The sequence below is a fragment of the Mycena indigotica genome, assembly GCF_014461135.1.
Source record: "Mycena indigotica strain 171206Taipei chromosome Unknown Mind.scaff0002, whole genome shotgun sequence".
Lineage (NCBI taxonomy): Eukaryota > Fungi > Basidiomycota > Agaricomycetes > Agaricales > Mycenaceae > Mycena > Mycena indigotica.
This window is the reverse complement of record NW_023503001.1, coordinates 2,926,649-2,943,581: the sequence shown is the minus strand read 5'-3', so window position 1 is coordinate 2,943,581 and position 16,933 is coordinate 2,926,649. Positions and strand designations below refer to the sequence as shown.

The following is a 16,933-nucleotide window of genomic DNA, read 5'->3' as shown; positions in this document are numbered from 1 at the left end:
CTTTCCCCCGGCCAACTTCAAGTTACTACTTCAGAAAGTCAAACGACCTCTCTCTTGGCCGAGGCGCTGTCACAAACTTGCCGGGGCGCAAGGCGGCTGACACAATTTGCATGGAGCGCATCCCATTCACCCAGAGAGTTGCGACGATGGTTGCAATCACCGCTCTTAACTCGGTGTCTGATCTCAAATATACCGCATTTCAGTGCGCGTCTCACGCTTCCTATTCGATTCCTTAATCCTTGCTCAACCATACACATCAAATCAATGGTTCAACACTCCCCGTAAGGATCGTCGCGATCGAGCGAGGATTTCGGTGCAGAGTTGGAAATTATTGTACTCCCTTCTTGTCCTCGGGCTCGGGGAGCTCCATGTCTGAAAATACGCGCAGATCAAGCCACACTACACTTTCCATCGATAACCTCGGACGTCCTTGGGCCGTTGTATGCCGCTTTGACGGTGGAAAACCGCCCTCCTTGCGGCTTGGAAGCCACTGCAAGCTCAAGAATGGTGTACTCTTTTCAATTGCTTCTCTCTTTGGGAGCGATCGCGCCCGGGCCTTGGAGCGCACGCAAATGGGCTGAAGCAGGCGAAAGGTTGAGTTTCTTTGCCAGCTAACTCCTCGCAGAGACGCCCAACTACTCATGGCACCATCCTTCTGTCCCGAGCCACCGGAGGAAAGCAGCAACGGCGTGTACACTATTTGCTGCTAGGAAATCCACGCGTTTGCGGCACCTATCTCCGAGGTACGACTCCTCGATCTATTCTGTACTCGTCCCAGACCGAAGCCGTAACGACTTGTGGGCTGACTTCACTGACAGGGTTTCATAAAGTACGATATGAAAGCTCGTCATTTCCAGAAGGGCTGTCCTTCCATGCAATGGGTTGCCTTATGCCCCAAGAGTGCGCTGATCCACCGGAAAACCCACGACCCAAGTATTCCAAAGCTCGCGTGAGACGAATGTGGCGAGGTTACGGCGTAGGCCGTACTGCATGGCTGGATATGGCTCGTCTGTCGAGATCATTTTCGCACCGCATCGCTTGCTATCTCCAGGTCGTTGTTCACATGGTCTTGCTAACAGGCATCTTATTTTGAAGTCAGGCAGCCGGTATTCGCCATTGACCCGTTATCCGTCCTTTGAACGACTGGCGGCTCTCGACCCGGTAACCCGACATATTGGCTGTCTGGGCCAATACAGAACCCACAACTCTGGCCCTGTGGCCACGTCTCGAATAGAGGTGCGATCGATAGAAAACAATCAACTTGGGGCCATCCACGATGCGGCGCCAGCTCGTGAACTGCGTCGCGAAGCTTATTGTACAGTGCTTATTGCAAACGCGTTCAAGATGAGGCGCGTCTTTGTCCGACAATGTGCGTTTTGATTTATTTCGGATTTTTTTTTTATAATCTCTGATTTTCCCTCGTTAGACATACACAGCCAGCCCTGAACAAGAAATTGGACAAAATGAGATTGGCCGAGGTTGCCGATGTCGAAAAACTCCCGGTCCATCCGCCGAAGTAGGCAAGTGTCATGGATCGTGTAACGTAGACATGAATTGAGGCGAGTAAAATTGGACCCTCGGACCGTGAGGTGGTCTGCAGCGCGAAATGCATCGATAGCTAGCAGCTCGAAGTCGAGAAGGATGCGAGTCGGTTCAGTCCGCGCGACGTTGTTGACACACGGCGTCTTGGGCTTCGGTTTGGGTGAAATGAAGACGATGACTAGTTTTACATGGGTTGGCGAATCGGAACAGCATGGAATGCCGGTATAGACGGGGCATTGGGGAGCAGATCTCAATGTAAAAGTCTAGACTTAAAATTCAATCGACGTTGTAAACGAGAGAATAACGGAAATGGGACCTGAACGGTGCTGCAACTGTTTGTGGACTAATTATTGCGACGAAAGACAGTCGAATACTCGAATGGGACCTGCTGCCGGCACTGCTGAGTTGCTAATCTAGATTGCACCGTGATGGGTTAAGAAGATCCACAAACGCCAATACTTAAAGGCTGGCCAGTTGCGTGGGCGTACACATAAGCTTCACATTCCCTACCTGCTCTTTGTCCGACAACCTCAAACTTAGCCATTCAATGAGCTCCTCCCAGCCAAGCGACATCCCGCCCTTCTATGGCGCAGTCGAGACAACAATGAACGCACTCCGACTAATACACGCTGCCCGTCAGGGGATAATACCGCGAATCACTCGCCGACTAAACGATGCGGAACGGAGGTCGATGATCAAAAGTGGTGCAGTTTTTGTCTTTAGCGTTGAGGAGAGCGGCATCAAGCGATGGACAGGTCCGTTCTTTTTTCTTCTCAACCTTCACATCACAAAACTCACGTCGTCAAGATGGTTTACTCTGGTCGCCGTCGCGTATCGTGGGCAACTTCTTGGTGAGTCTCTTCTCTCTTTCTTTCTCGTCTAACGCTAAGTGCAGGTCTATCGTGAAATCAATGAGCGCACAAATAGTCGGGGCAGGTACGTTGAAGTTTTTTTTCAAATAATTCCTTGATAATTCATTCAACAAAGCCAAAAACGACTCTACCCTTCTGACGAAACATCGCGGGCTCTGAGTGTGCGTCCGACCTTCCCAACGCACAACCGCGATCCACTTACCGCCATTCCCGACCCTCGCCAGGCCAGCGAGCACGGCACCTTCAAACCAAATGGTCTCATCAAAAAGACAATAACGGTCACTATCGAGGGTTCAGACCTCCATCTCATCTCGTACTATACCGCATCCGACCAGCATTCTGGAAAGCTCAAGGTGTGTGGCCGCATCTAGTAGCTCAGCACCATTTCTTAGCTTTCTTCTAGCGCCCGACATGCCGCCCTGATATCATGGCGCTCACAATGGACCCTCGCCTATTCCGCTCGACCAACTTTCGTGTACCGCCCAAAGTCGAGAAAGCACCGGACGGTACTTCACGTTTGATGTAACGTTTTATTATGTCAAAATTGGTCAAGACTGACTCCATAGTAGAGAAAACGAAGAGGCGGACATCGTCGAATGCAAAGTCGAAGAAGAACCATATAACATCGACGTTTCGACCAGTCCTTCATGGGCGACCACCCATAGCGGCACCCCCTCCCCCATCGAAAGCCCCTTCGTTGGTGGTAATGCCAGTGCTATGTTCCCAGTTTCTCCTCATAGTAGTGGTTACTCCCGCCACAACGAGCCGCGTCACGGTTGGGTCGGGACCACTACCTCCGCTACTTCCCTTCGAACTAACGACAACTCTTGGGCTTCCAATAATCATTATGGGAACGCTGGCAGCAGACGGGAAAATGATGGATGGGGGTTGTCTGCGGCTCGTTGGTCTGGCCATGACTATACTCAAGGCACAACGTTTGACCGTTCCCGGTCTCGTGCAACCAATCCATATCCCTCTCCGCTACAGATCTCTCGTCGCGAGCCAGGACCACACCACAATGTTGCCGAAGCGAGAGCTGCTCGTCTACCCTGGCTTCAAACAGACAAGGCTGATGCTCCCGCCCGTCCAGTCTCACAAGCGTCGAGTTTTTCGCCTCCTGCATCTCAAATCTATACTACACAGGGTTACATGCGATCTATCCCAGCCCACAACAACTCGCAGTCATATAGTCCAAGTACCTGGTCTCATTCGGGTACAACCGGATCGAGTTCGCCAGGAACGTCCGGAGCTCTAAGTAGCGCAATGTCTTCGCCTCAATCGCCGTTTTCCCCTCCGCCGTCGAGTCTACATTCATATGGGTCGGCATCGAGTTATGCTCCGAGCTCTGGCGGCCTATCAAGCCCAGAGGAGTATCCTTCAAATGCGGACGGCGAATATGGTGACTCATAGACGCAAATGGTGCATGATTTCCCTTGGACTCGTTTTCTCGCCTTTGCCCCTCTCGCTCTGTTTTGTATGAACATAAGCTGTGCATCTTGCTATCATTGTTGTTGTTGGTTGTTTGTGTTTTCCTATTGCTTTACCCCCTGCTACTTATCGAACCGATCTACACCAGTATCTCATTGTGCCTTGTATGTAGCCCTGCTGTATTCTCAAACCAAACAAAGCAAACTCCATATCCAGAGAAACGGCGCGCACGCCTGGCATCGAGTGACCTTGGCATGCTTTTCATTTCCCAAAAAAGCGTGACCTCGTCGTCGTTGGACTGAAACGCGCCGACGACTGCGGGTATTCGCGAGCTCTTCCAGCTTGAACTGGCAGACTGTGGGATCCCCGTCTCGCTGATTGACGGGCCTAGTCTCCCCGACGACGAAGAAGCAAGACGGAAAAGTCCGCGCCGAGGAGATCAGGTTCGATCGCGTTTGTGATTTGGATCTCCGTGTGACAGCCGTGACTGTTCGCGTTTGGCTGAGAGATGCACACAAACACACAGAGACAGTGCGACCATGTCCGCGGTGGAGAGTGTCCTCAGGTACATCAATCCGGCGGGCAAGAGGAATCGCGTGCATCGCATAAAATAAACTCGAGGTTCTTGCAGCGATCTAACTTTTCGACTGTCGCAGACTCATTGCCGGAGTAGCTCACCAATTCAGCTGCGTTGTGCCCGTGCGTCAGCAGAAGCAGAGGCAAACCCGACCCCCAATCTCAGGTTCTGGCTTGAACTGTTGTGGAAACGAAACACGGCATTATTGCTCTGCTAATTAATTTGGTACCACTGTCAATTCTTCGTGTTTATCGGCGACTAACACCCGAGTCGAGTACGACAGTTGTCTGTTGCCACAATTTGGCCGGTTTTCTCCGAGATTTGGGGCGCCGCTGCTCTGCTCATGGTTTTTTGTTCAAATTCCCTCATCAGAGTTGTTTCTCGAGCTGCCCAAGAAAAATTACAACACCTGTCGTTCTCGTGAGTTTTATGTGCTGCGTACACACGCGTCGACGGTGTTCAACCCAGTGGTTGGCACATGTGGCGTCACAGTTTTGATTTCAAGGTCGTCGACAGCCAGTCAGCCTATTTTCGTTAAGTTTTGCCTTCGAGCTGACGTTGGTTGGCCCACTAAATAAAATTATTTGTTCACCGGCATTGTAGCTACCCACATCCTGGATATTGAGTTTCAGAACAACTCAAGAACCGAAGAGACCCTATGTAGGAGATCCCATTCAAGGGCCATATGGGTCTTCGCCTGCTGTCCGACGCTCAATGAAAGCTTTAATCCGCGGGTGGCCCTCCGTGCTACCGAAGAAACACCTCTTTGCAGCACTCTCCCAAATGACGAGATCGAGTTCTTTGGCGTAGTTAAGCACGAGTTGGTAGTCAGCCTCCGAAGCAAACGCCGTGTAGAGATATCCTAGGTTTGTTGAGTAGAGTGCCAGATGAGATCGGGGAGAGAGGTGGAAATGGATGAGCACATGTTTCGAACGAGAACATGGCGCGAAAAGCTCACTACGAACGAACGAGAATACACACCTTCAGAGGACTTGAGCCGGTTCCGCTCGAGCTCCCAGAGCCGAATTTGGTCTTGAACTGTAACGGGCAGAAGAGGATTCTGGTATTGTAACGTTAGGAAAGATTAATGACAAGCCCCATTGCGGCGAGTGCGGAGGGGATGAGGTTCACGGCATACAGCATGCGTGGAACGAAAGAGTATAGAGCATATCTGTGTGACGAAGAATGGAGGCAACGTACGTTCTTTCTCATCTGAGGGTGCGCATGCGCTATTAGATAGCTGATAATCTAGATACATGGGAACGTCAGCGCTTTGGTAAATTTCAGAGACGAAACGGAATGAGTGGTCAGTTTCAGTTTTTCAGTTATTTAGAATTTGTGGTTTAGGATTTTGCATTTTTGACGAGGGTCAAATGCTATGTGGACGTTGGAATAACGGCAGCATAGACACATGGACCACTGCATACAACTCGATATCAAGGGATGGCACGACTCACCTGTTCCGCTGAGATGCCGCTTGAAAGTGCCTTCTTCACGCTGTCGCGCGTGATTGAGCCGACTACAAGATTCGGGAAGCGATACTTGAGTGAAACGAAGAGGTTGAGAACCGCGGTTTGCAAAGGGTTGTCTAGTTTCCGAGGGGTCAGCGCTCCAGGCGTAGTGAATAACGGCAACGGTGGATAGAGCGGTTGGAGAGAAAAGGTGAAGAGACTTGCCCGTGTAGGCGTAGACTCGATAGTTAGTCTCGAGGACAATGAAGCCCTCTTTTGGGCCTGCACCGGGGCCGGCGGAACTTGCCAACGGAGGCGAAGAGGAGGTGAGCGTTGTCGCTAATCGAGTAGGGTGGAATCGCTTGGCGGCCGTCTATGCGCGTTTGGTTGATTAAACAAAGTTGGACAGAGGAATGGAAACAGCAGATGTACCTTGCGTGTCCAAACCAGCCCGTAGTCACGCAGATCAGCGAGCATCACCTTTTGGGTCTGCATCTGAACTTGGCTTTGAGGGGAATTCGCGATCGCTCCTTCGGCAGTCGAATATTCCTGGTTCGCAAAGGGCACGAAATTAGAGGCGACCAAGCAACGAGGCAGCTAACAGCAAGTGTTAACTTACCCGACCCAGCTCCATTGTCGATAGCATGAATAGAAAGCTTAAAACTTCAACGAGGTCCATGCTGCGCGCCTGAGACCCGGATTTCAGATAGTTTTGGGTCACGGAAAACGAGAGTTACCTCAGCCATGCGTAGGTACTCTAATAGTAATTGCCATAGCTGTGCATGGGGAGACTGGAGAAGAAACTGGAAGCCTTCGGACGTGATCTGGTTGGTACCACTGAGAGCAGTTATCAACATGTTGACCAACTCGACAGACGACACGCACTTGTGACTTGCCATGAGCCCGCTCTGTTTTAGCAGAAATAGCACGTCTTTAGACGGCTGTATGGAGTTCTGGCCTGTTCCGGATGATACCATATAGTGGAGAATGGTCTAGAATCTATGAAAACTGACGACGATGTCAACGACGGTCAACATACCTCCCACCGCTCAAGCGCATATGCATCCAATGTTTCGACAGACATTGGCGGCTGCTTTTCGTCTGGTGGAGCCGGAACCCCAAAAGCTTCCCGTTGCACCACTATACAGCTCAAAAGTCAGGGGATCGCTATAGTGGCACAGACCCGAAAGAAATCGCTACCCGCCAGTGAGTGCCTGTCGCAAGCTTATTTTGAATGTTGTGTTCAGCACGAGCCGGCCAGGAGTATTGGTGGACATGATGTGGAGTTTGTACAATGCGGACAAGGCAGTGTCATAACTTCTGCAGAAAACATAACCAAATGATATTCCAAGAAGCATAAAACTTTCTTGCGCGCGTCCCGAACGACCCATGCTGACATGGTCGTAGAAGAAATGGCGCTCTCTAGCCAAAGCAAGTTCATGATTATCTGCTGTTGAAGTGGTGCAAGAAGTCTGGGGGGTATAAGTTGTGACATCGTTGACTGAAAGTAAGAGAGAACCGAAAGATAGAAAGACATGTCGAAGGTCGTTGGTACAGTCGCGTAAGAAGTGTTTGCGGTTGAGAGTGAAGGAAAGGTATCAGCGAGTGTGGGTTGTGTTCTTCCTCTGCTGCATGGAGCGTAATGGCCGGCATGGTTGGCAGAGTCAAAGTTTGGCCGCCGGCTGTCACACGTTGATCTGATCTCCAGTGTCACAATTACGCGTCTTGTTTTCTTTCGTCATGTCCATATCCGTCCAGACTGCAGCGCAAAACAGTAAGCTCAGTATCTGTCCGTATCTCTATAGACACTTATTTTGCAGACCAACTCCATGTAGTTCGCTCTCTAGTCACTGAAAGCCCCAAGTTAATCAATGCAATAGACGCAGTAAGCTGCCGCTCTTGATCAAGCAAGTATGATGTAAGGCGGAATATAGGATGAACGCACGGCGCTCCATTGGGCAGCATCTTCTGGTGCTAAAGACATCGTTCGCTTCCTCATCGACAAAGACGCGCAAATCGACGTGGTCGACAATATGGGCTGGTCACCCCTCCACATCGCAGGTTGCAATAACACTGCAGTTCAATTCTTCTTTTAATCTTCTCTTTCTCAGTTAGTGCAGGCCATGATGAAGTTGTCCAAGAACTTGTCGGCGCGGGTGCCGACGTGAACAAGTTTAGTGTGATTTCCCCAATTTCCTCCACAACACGCGTTTTTAATGTCTGCTTTAGGAAGAACGGGAAGGGGATAACACCTTTGTGTGCCTTGTCGTACTCCATATAGCCTGCATTTTAATTTCAATCAGACACTATGCCGCGTCCAAATCGCGTATCGACGTATGTGGCTCCCTTGCTCCCGAGCTCGCGTTCATCGATTCCTTTCAGATCGGCAAACTGCTGATTTCACGGGGCGCCGATGTATGCTGCCCCTTTTCTTGCTTGAGTTATCGAATCATCCTTTCCCCCCAGATCAACGCCAAAGATAACGCGAACCAAGTCCCCCTGTTGGTGACGATCACGCTTGTGGGAACTTGCTTATGAACCGCAGACACCGTGCGGCCACAACTGGATCCGCTGCGTTCATTAATCTCCTCCTCAATTCTTCTGTGCCGCCGGCCAAAACACGTCTCAACAATGCTGATCGCATTGGTTTGTGCTGGCCGTTCAAGTTGTTATCCGCTTATGTTTCGTTAGGAAACACACCCTTACATCTTGCCATGGACTCTGCTCATGCGGAGGCTGCGGTTATTCTTATCAACGCTGGTGCCGATCGAACCAGGGTATCGATGGTCGTTTGTTGTCCACGTTGTCATGAGCTGAAACTCCTTAGACAAATTTGGATGGAGAAATGCCTGAAGATGTTCCTGGTGTGGGTGATCCTGAACAGCGTCGTGTCAAGGCATATGTAGTCGAAGCCTGCGGACCAAGAGAGTAGCGTCTCTTCAGGTTTGCGTCAGGTTGTTCTGACTGTAGAGCCTGTAGTCGCTAGATTGGCTCAATCTAATCAGTCGAAGGTGATCGGATCATTTCGCGACTTCTTCTCAACCACCATGGACAAGAGCATTCTCTGCTTGGGCTCTCCGCACTCGGTCCACCAGCCTGATTGCCTTGTATGGGCGTTGTGTTTAGCCATTTGCTTTACCTCCTCCATCGTAAGTATTTCATATGGTCTGTGCGACTGCGTTGAAGTATCGGTGGGCCAGGTGAGGTGACTCAGTTGATGGTCAGTTTGTGGTGTTCGGTTTTCCTACCTGACATCAGGGACGCCTATTTTATACAACTCTTGCACTTCGAACTCGAGTCTGCACAGACAGTACTTATTGCTCCCGCCGGAGAATCGGTCCGAACATTTGTTTTCTGATGGGGATAACGCCGAGACTTACTTACGTTGGCCGCATCATTTTCTGCCCCCACACTCTTACCTCTGCCACGACTACGTGCTGACTCCATGGCCTAGCAGTGTCGACAGTCTCTCGAATACTGGTATTCCAAAGCCTGCGGTGGTTCGTGTTCATTCTCCATCTTCTACTATCATGATTGGGGTAGGCTGTAGCCAAGGTCCGCGGGATGGTCCTTGTTCTCAGTTACGGTCATTCGGCGATCGCGAGGGTTATTGTACCTGATATGTTCGGTGGCCAGTCATCTTTCAAGTTCCATGCGCGTGTTTTCTTCACGTGTAAGCGAAAACAAGGACACTGATCGTTTTACTTATACTGAGCTCCACTTTCTAAGCGACTGATACCTTCCCTTAGCGCGCTCTTATGCCTCCGAGACTCCCCCACGAGCTCTGTGATCTCATAGTCGACTTCCTTCATGCAGATACCGCCGCTCTCGGCCGTTGCGCTTTGGTCTGTCGAGGGTGGATCGCTACGAGTCGATATCATCTATTTGCTCACATTGACATGTCCCCCTCAACCGGGAGAAGGAGCATATCACGAGCAGTGACGTTACTCAACGACCTGCTTGCATCCAGTCATTCGACACTTCCCCTATCTATCCGCAACCTCGAGTTCTACAACAACCCGGATTCAGACAGTGACCACTTCTCACTCTCTCCCCTCTGTGTTGTACTCCCAAAAATTGTTCAACTGCGCCATCTGAAGGAGTTATCTTTGTCCGAGCTCCCATTTCAGGTCTTATCCGCCTTACCCCGGCTCGAAACGCTCAGATTGTATGGTATTACGGCGGGACGGGGACTGCTGCGTCTGGGGAAATGTGCACCATCCTTGCGTTTCCTCGCTTTCGACTCCGTTTACGCCGTTCCACACGTAAACTTTACCATGGAAACCTGCATTCGGCCTACCATTGCCCTCAGCACCATCCATATCCGACGCTCGTCAATCGTTTTTCTCCCTTGGCTACTCCTCGTATCCCCCACTCGCTTGCGTGTTTTGGACATTGACGAGTTTGCACCGGCTGAGATTCCCGCTCTCATTGGCTATTTAAGCCGTCCTCCGGGCCCTCCAGAGCATCTTCGGCTTGCACTCCAAGTGGAATGCCGCATAACTGAAGATGATGTCTGTCTTTGGGAGAGATTGGCTGACGCTCTGGGAGACGATACGCGGCTGGATGTGATTGTTATTGCTGGCGAAGATGCTCCCCTCGATGATAAAAGTCAACACCATTTCTTGTGGTCATCCTTCCCTCTTCTGGCTCGATTAAACCTGTTGACGCTTGTTTCACGCCAGCCACCGTCTACTCAAGTTGATGCGCAAGTTTAAGTATATTGTCGCACTCACGGATATCAGTACCCTTATTCTCTTACTGATAAGAGTCCTGTCTAGTATGCATATTGTCCTTTGCTTACAGACGTTTGAATGTAATTTCCTTCGAATTCTTCTTCTCGTGGGTCACATAGTTGCAGACTTGTCCTTGTATCAGACTCCACGACACCGCGCTTTCGAGTTGGTTTTGTCGCCGGCGGCCTCAGGCTCCACTTCACGTCTTGTGTTTATGCTCTTCAGATATGGACTCTATTTAAGTCCCTTCGGTTTTCTCGCGGCTCATATCTTTCCAGTGTCCTTCATAGGCAATGCACTAGGAAGCAGAACCACTCAGCAAGAAGTCAGAACGTTGTAAACTGGAAATGCATAGCCCGAATGCGGGTTTGTGACGAATCACACATGGCCTATCTAATGTAACGCACAGAAAACGACAATCGTATAACTAGTATTCCATCCGTGAGGGCAAAATTCGCCACTCGGCGCCTACTGGAAACAAGAATGAATAACGTCGATGTTGAGCGACCTAAAAAGCAAGACAAACCTCCAGCTTGCTGGGTTGGGCATTCCACAAAATATATGCTTCTCTGCGGCCCGTCGAAGACAGTTGGTCGACGCGCGAAGTAAGAAATTCGAGTTGTTGGCTAGTTATGTAAATAGCTTGAGGTAGTCTAAAATGACTTTGAACAGTTCAAGTTTGAGGTCAAGCGAGACAGACTTACAATGCACATATCATGAAACGGAGTTATGGATGCCTGTAAAATTATGGATCAGCAAACTCCACTCAATAAAGCTCACTGCAACGAACTTTGCCCGTTGGTGAGCACGTAAGCCTTGTCCGGTATAGACACGATCCGACTTGGGACAATCTCGGCAATGCTTTTTACCCATCATGAATGGAGGTCGGATCGGCAAAAGGTCTGGATCAACATCGCTGTGCCTGTACCATTGATGAGCATTGCGCTATCATATGTAGTAAGGAAGAAGAGTACTCGTACTTTGCAACGGTATGAACTGAAAGCGCCTCGACACCAAATGACTGTTGACAATGCGGACATTCGACCTGGTCCACAAGAGCCTTCTGACGGCCGAACCGAATGCCGTTTATCTCGGTTAAAACTGCATAACGATGTTCCATCCAAACTAGAAAAAAATTGTTCCAGGTTTGAACTTTGACAGCGTAGGGAGGACACACCTGTGAAGGTCAACTTTTCCAAGTCACGATTGAATGCCGCAAAAATGCGTTGGAATCCGGAACATTCGAGCACTTGACGAACAGATACATTGTCGCAGTTAGCAACAAGCTTGATACTATGACGGTTGGATGAGGGCAACACGCTGAGAGAAATGATGCTTACAAGGCCAGGTTAGTTTCTCGCATTCGACGCTTTTCTACAAGATAATGTTCGGCCCATTCGGTGACAAGTTGCGCATTCTAACACATGTTACGAGTGAGGACTCGATTCACTGGAAGGAAAACATTCTGACCAGCGTTAATGATGCAAGAGCTTGTTCACGTTTGGCGTGGATCTAGTCACATGAGTTAGGGTTGCGAACAAGGCAACAGCCAAACCAATCCCAATTCGTCTGTTGACCTAGCAGGAAATTCATTTGGAAAAGGGCGTGCTAAACCAGCAGTAAAGGCGGTCGCATCTTGCAGTTCTCTCCAAGCAAGGGCGATAGCTTGGCGGTCATATACGCGGTACGTCTTGCCCAAGACCTGAGAGTGAAAATGAGGAAGCCACGGGCTCCAGAATGCAGTTTGATTGATGTCCCCCCAATCGGTGAACATCCTTCTATTGTCCGTGGTCATGCACCGAAATTTAAGCGACATAAAAGATTGGAAGACATACTCTTCTGACATGAGCGCAGATTTACACTGTTGCTGGATAAAGTTCAAGTTGTCACTGCATGTCGGAAAACCCAAGCTTACAGAGCAAGAGCGGAACCTAAATAAAGACAAAAACGGGAGGTGATTGGTCAACTTTGAGCAATGCTGAAGTTGGTCGGTCAGAGAGATAAGCATGATAAGAAATGAGATAGACTCACACTGCAGTGTCCACCACCAAAAATGAATGCTGCATAGGCTTCATGGGTGAACGACTCTGGGGGACACTCGGGAAGCAAGGGACAGGTTCCGCGCGAAGTTTGGAGCTGAGCATGCTTCCAAAGTGACGGATGCCCAGTTAATATTCTTCTGAATGACTTGGTTGCCAACGAAAGCTGCGCCAGGTCGAATGGCGAACAATGTTGGAGAATCTACTGATGACTAGTACATTGAGGTTCGTCATTAAGCCAGAACTCACAAAGATCACAATATCTAGAGGAATTTGGTCAAGAGGAGGGAGCGATGCAGGCAGAATCCTCGTATATGCGGCCCTTGATTTGCGAGACATGGTGGAAGAGAAGAAAAGAGAAACGATGATTTGATTATGTAATGCTCATTGATCTAATGCTCTTTTTCCACTCGTTTTTCATCGCAAGTCTGAGGTCAAGATTACCGTCGACAATTTTCAAGATTTGGCACTTCGCATAGTCATGGATGAGCAGCTGCTCCCAGTCTTGGACGAAGTAAGTAATGGCGATCGAGAACCATAAATTCTGCAATTTGTCTGTGACTGCGTTGTCAACACTCTCCATTCCTATCATGTCCTCCCTCAGTACGATGTACTCCTCCTACGAGAAACGTACCTTAGCCGCCATCGCTCAGTACAATAGCGAAGCTTCCGAGTTCGCCTGGGTAGACGGCCAAGAAAGACGCGAGAAACAGCAAGCCTACCTCCATCACCTGGAGATGCAAGCTCGAGCAATGAACGGTGCGTCGCAGAGCTCCCGACGACTCGCCATGTGTTGCTCAACCTCTCTCAGCCTATGCGGACCGCCTCGAGACTGAGGGTTTGGCGATGATCATGCCTGCTCCCGGCGCGACGAAGCGCTTTTACGATGATGTGTTGGGTATGTTCAGTCCCTTGCTGTACATAGATAGGGTAATCGTTAACCCGCTGGTTCAGATGGCTCGCAAATTGCCTTGAATGACCCGCCAACGAAACGCAGCAAGCTGGAGGTTCGTCTTTTTAGGCCGCTTGACATCATTATTTATTGTTTCCAGTAAGCAATGGTACTGGGAGGAGTGGCGAAATGAGTACTAGTTTTATACGATTGTCGATTTGTGGATTAAATTCGACGAACTATGTGTGATTCGTCACGAGCACTTCTTGACTACCAACCACCACCACCACCACCACACGCACCTCACATACTATGCTTGTCCCTATCAATGGAAACACTTCGCGTCTCCAAGTCTCTCAACACGTAGCCTACGCGTCATCTCGCTCGACTCGCGGTCATTCGAAGGAGAATATCTCCCCTCAGAATGTCTCACCCGCCGATTCAGCCAACTTGTCCAATCGTACCACTCAGGCCAACGTCTCTTCGAGTCATCTCGCGAAGCCCCAGCCACCGATCCGCTCGCATCTCGCTTCCAACCCTAAAGTCTCCAACTCTGTTTCTGTCGACTATGCATACATCTCGCGTCGACCCATCGACCTCCCCTCCACACTCGAAGTTCCTGCCATCATGAAGAAGCTTGAAAAGCGGGTTGCAAAGCTGGCGCCAAAGCTTGAAGGGATTCTTGAAGAGGTGGCTGATGTTGAGACGACCGCTAAAGCCATTGCAATCAACTCTGAGCGCAAACTCGAAGAATTACTCGCCGAAAAACAACGCGCCGCTCTCTTTGACGAAAACTTCGAGAACCTGCTTCACCAACAGTTGACGAAGGTCGCAGCCGCTCGAGAGAAACTCAGACGTGTCGCAGATCCGATGCAACTTGCGCGTTTCGAGAAAGTATTCAATATTGCACTCGAGAAGGCAAAACCGACATTACCGACCTCGCTCAAGGATGTCACGGGGCCGACCCTTATCGAATGCATTCGCCACACGACGTATGAGGACGCTCGACAGGGCACGGTCAAGGCCAAAGCTCATTTGAAGAGCAAAGGAGCTGATGACGAGGTTCCGGACGTGGCCAGTGTGATGGGTAACGGCGGACTATAGGCACAATGCACTCTTTCCCTTTGACCCGTTTCCTAGTATCCCTCCCTTTTGTAACGTTGTAGCACGTAGAGTGGACGCCGCAAGTATAGATTTGTTCACGACCGCCATTTTCGTCTCCAAGTCTTTGGACTTCAAGTGCACGTGGTCTGCCAATTGATTACATAATAGGCTACAGGTAGTAAGTACAACGCGCGCTTGGTTGGCGGAACAAGTCCGCCGTAAGCCCGGAGCCCAGCGACAAGGGGGCGCGTCTTCCTCCGAGACTATATCTACGACATGATGCAACGAACAACAAGATGAATCCCTCAACCCCACTCCGACCACTCCCTCCCACTGGCAAAGCCATGTTGATTATCGTTTTGAGGGTGAAGGATCAGACAGGAAGTCCCGTCGCCGTTCGCAACAAGTCCCCATTACACACACGGGTAAGTAGCGTTCCGTAGCCGCTATGGTCGTCATCGAACAAGTCTACGACCTCGGAAAGCATCCAAATGCAGCTGCGCGAATATCTTGCCTGATGGAAGGACCTACACCACGTAGCGCTTTCGCGTCCACGGGCGATCGGAGCCCATATCCATTGGCCTTATATCGGCAGCGCTCCGTCCTTCGGCGTGACGTAACCACATGTTGCGGTGGATTGAAGCTGGTGGTGGGGATTCGGCGTCACCAATTGGGCTCTGCATGAGGGCTACAATCGAAACGGTCAGAGCTACTCGATGTCGACGACGGTAACGACACTCACAAGCGCAGAACCCAAGAATACCTCGACGGCCTGAAAACGTTCGCAAATCAGCCAGCATACAAGCTATGGTCAGCATTCCTACCTTGGCAACAGCCCAAAAAAGAGTAGAGCATGGTATGTGGCTGGGCTGATTGCGTCGTCGAAGGCAAGCGTCGATACTGACGAAAAAGAGTGCGGTTCGTCTTCTCAGCTCTCCCTTCAACTCCAGGCTATTTATCGGGCTGGCTAGTGGAGCCGCGAGACAAGACCCGAAACTTCTGTTTCAGGCGGACCGCTACCCGCTACCCGATACCCGACCATAGACAATGCAACCAAGACACGATGTCGGGATAGACGTCCTTTGAAACTTGGTCGTCGGCGAAAAAAAGATTTAGACGATACACGAACAAGCAAACAGGTGGAGGATACACTAGATGATACGATGAGCCCAGGAATAAAAATACAACAAGTGTCAGAAATTATATGGAACATGACTGTAGATAGTCTGGTCGGTCTCCATCAGAGGGAGAGTAAAGCGGAAGTCGTTCAAGTCGAGATCAAGGTCGAATAGTCCCAGAGCCGAGGTTTCGTTAAATTGTCGGTGCTCTGCATCACCGACATAATGACTTTGGAAGGCCAAAGCTCCATTGAATGTCCCCGGTAAACATGCAGAGTCCGGAAGAGCGGGCGGATAGACGTCAAAGGTGAATTCGTCAGCAGAGAAATGAATGCTGCTCTCAGATGCACTCTCGGGTGGAGGGTACTCGAGCCACTGTGGAGCATAACGCGCCACTGGTGGTGGTGGAGGTGGTTGGATAGGCGCTGGGTACTGCGCTGTGGAAGTGGATGGGAGGAAAGTAGTGTCGAAGATAGCAGGCGTGCGTGGGCCAGGTGATGCAGCCGGTGAGTAGGAGTCTGAATCTGAAGGGCATTTGCAATACAACTCGTCGCAGTCGTACTGGCTAATGGTTGGCGATGCCGGGATAACGGTGGGTGGTCGGACAGCCAGACGTTTTCTGCCTCGGCGGGGTTTGCCCTTGGATGAAGAGCTCGGATGGCCTTTGCGGGCATGACGCTCCCGTTGTCTCTCTGTTGGTTCATAGACACAATCGAAACCGCTGAAGCAGCAACGCATGCAAGCTCGATCTTGCGAATCGGTAACACACTGTAGGTCCTGGTTAGTTTGTTTAATCCGAAGGCAAGTGGCTGAAACTCACCTTGGTTTTACTACTTCTGCAGTTGGCGCAAGCCCGGGAAACGCGAACAGGGTAGTCAAAGTCGAAGGCAACGGGAGCCTCAAGACTGGTCAAGGTGGGGGAGCTCATGTCGGATGAGTAGTTGAATCGAAGACCAGAGTGGGGAATGGTGAAGAGACACAGATTACGCCGTGTCTCTTATAGCAGGCGCTGCTTGGTAGCGACATGACGAAAGAGAGAGAGAGAAGTGCAGAGGCGATCCAAAAGCCACGGGATGTCAGCCGACGACGACGATCAGTTGATGATGTGCACACCGCTTTTGCGGATTAACGGCGTAACTTTTCGTAGTGAGCCTGAGTACAATCGCGAGATTAC

General features: G+C 50.4%; 6 protein-coding genes across 6 annotated transcripts; 4 read left to right on the top strand and 2 right to left on the bottom strand.

Annotated features, from left to right (window-relative positions):
• Positions 1-2,089: 2,089 nt before the first annotated feature.
• On the top strand, positions 2,090-3,824 carry MIND_00211200 (uncharacterized protein; the record flags this gene model as incomplete). Its single annotated transcript, XM_037359006.1, has 5 exons — positions 2,090-2,393; positions 2,433-2,478; positions 2,530-2,767; positions 2,818-2,936; positions 2,984-3,824. 5 exons carry the CDS (start codon positions 2,090-2,092, stop codon positions 3,822-3,824), a joined length of 1,548 nt encoding a protein of 515 aa, XP_037224101.1.
• Positions 3,825-7,598: 3,774 nt separating this feature from the next.
• MIND_00211000 (26s proteasome non-atpase regulatory subunit 10) lies at positions 7,599-8,802 on the top strand (the record flags this gene model as incomplete). Its single annotated transcript, XM_037359005.1, has 10 exons — positions 7,599-7,644; positions 7,691-7,755; positions 7,805-7,931; positions 7,982-8,126; positions 8,174-8,204; positions 8,253-8,285; positions 8,337-8,371; positions 8,416-8,516; positions 8,562-8,647; positions 8,698-8,802. The coding sequence occupies exons 1-10, from the start codon at positions 7,611-7,613 to the stop codon at positions 8,800-8,802; spliced, it is 762 nt and encodes a 253-aa protein (XP_037224100.1). The 5' UTR covers positions 7,599-7,610.
• Positions 8,803-9,628: 826 nt separating this feature from the next.
• Positions 9,629-10,588, top strand: MIND_00210900 (ANK-REP-REGION domain-containing protein; the record flags this gene model as incomplete). Its single annotated transcript, XM_037359004.1, has 1 exon — positions 9,629-10,588. One exon carries the CDS (start codon positions 9,629-9,631, stop codon positions 10,586-10,588), a length of 960 nt encoding a protein of 319 aa, XP_037224099.1.
• Positions 10,589-11,333: 745 nt separating this feature from the next.
• Positions 11,334-13,002, bottom strand: MIND_00210800 (uncharacterized protein; the record flags this gene model as incomplete). Its single annotated transcript, XM_037359003.1, has 11 exons — positions 12,895-13,002; positions 12,638-12,847; positions 12,522-12,584; positions 12,442-12,473; positions 12,162-12,384; positions 12,077-12,118; positions 11,947-12,023; positions 11,784-11,899; positions 11,587-11,731; positions 11,397-11,528; positions 11,334-11,343 (listed from the first exon to the last, which is right to left on the bottom strand). Exons 1-11 carry the CDS (start codon positions 12,982-12,984, stop codon positions 11,334-11,336), a joined length of 1,140 nt encoding a protein of 379 aa, XP_037224098.1. The 5' UTR covers positions 12,985-13,002.
• A 233-nt stretch (positions 13,003-13,235) lies between these two features.
• MIND_00210700 (uncharacterized protein) lies at positions 13,236-13,700 on the top strand (the record flags this gene model as incomplete). Its single annotated transcript, XM_037359002.1, has 4 exons — positions 13,236-13,404; positions 13,457-13,543; positions 13,600-13,652; positions 13,698-13,700. The coding sequence occupies 4 exons, from the start codon at positions 13,236-13,238 to the stop codon at positions 13,698-13,700; spliced, it is 312 nt and encodes a 103-aa protein (XP_037224097.1).
• Positions 13,701-15,834: 2,134 nt separating this feature from the next.
• Positions 15,835-16,687, bottom strand: MIND_00210600 (Zn(2)-C6 fungal-type domain-containing protein; the record flags this gene model as incomplete). Its single annotated transcript, XM_037359001.1, has 2 exons — positions 15,835-16,527; positions 16,580-16,687. 2 exons carry the CDS (start codon positions 16,685-16,687, stop codon positions 15,835-15,837), a joined length of 801 nt encoding a protein of 266 aa, XP_037224096.1.
• Between the last annotated feature and the right edge of the window lie 246 nt (positions 16,688-16,933).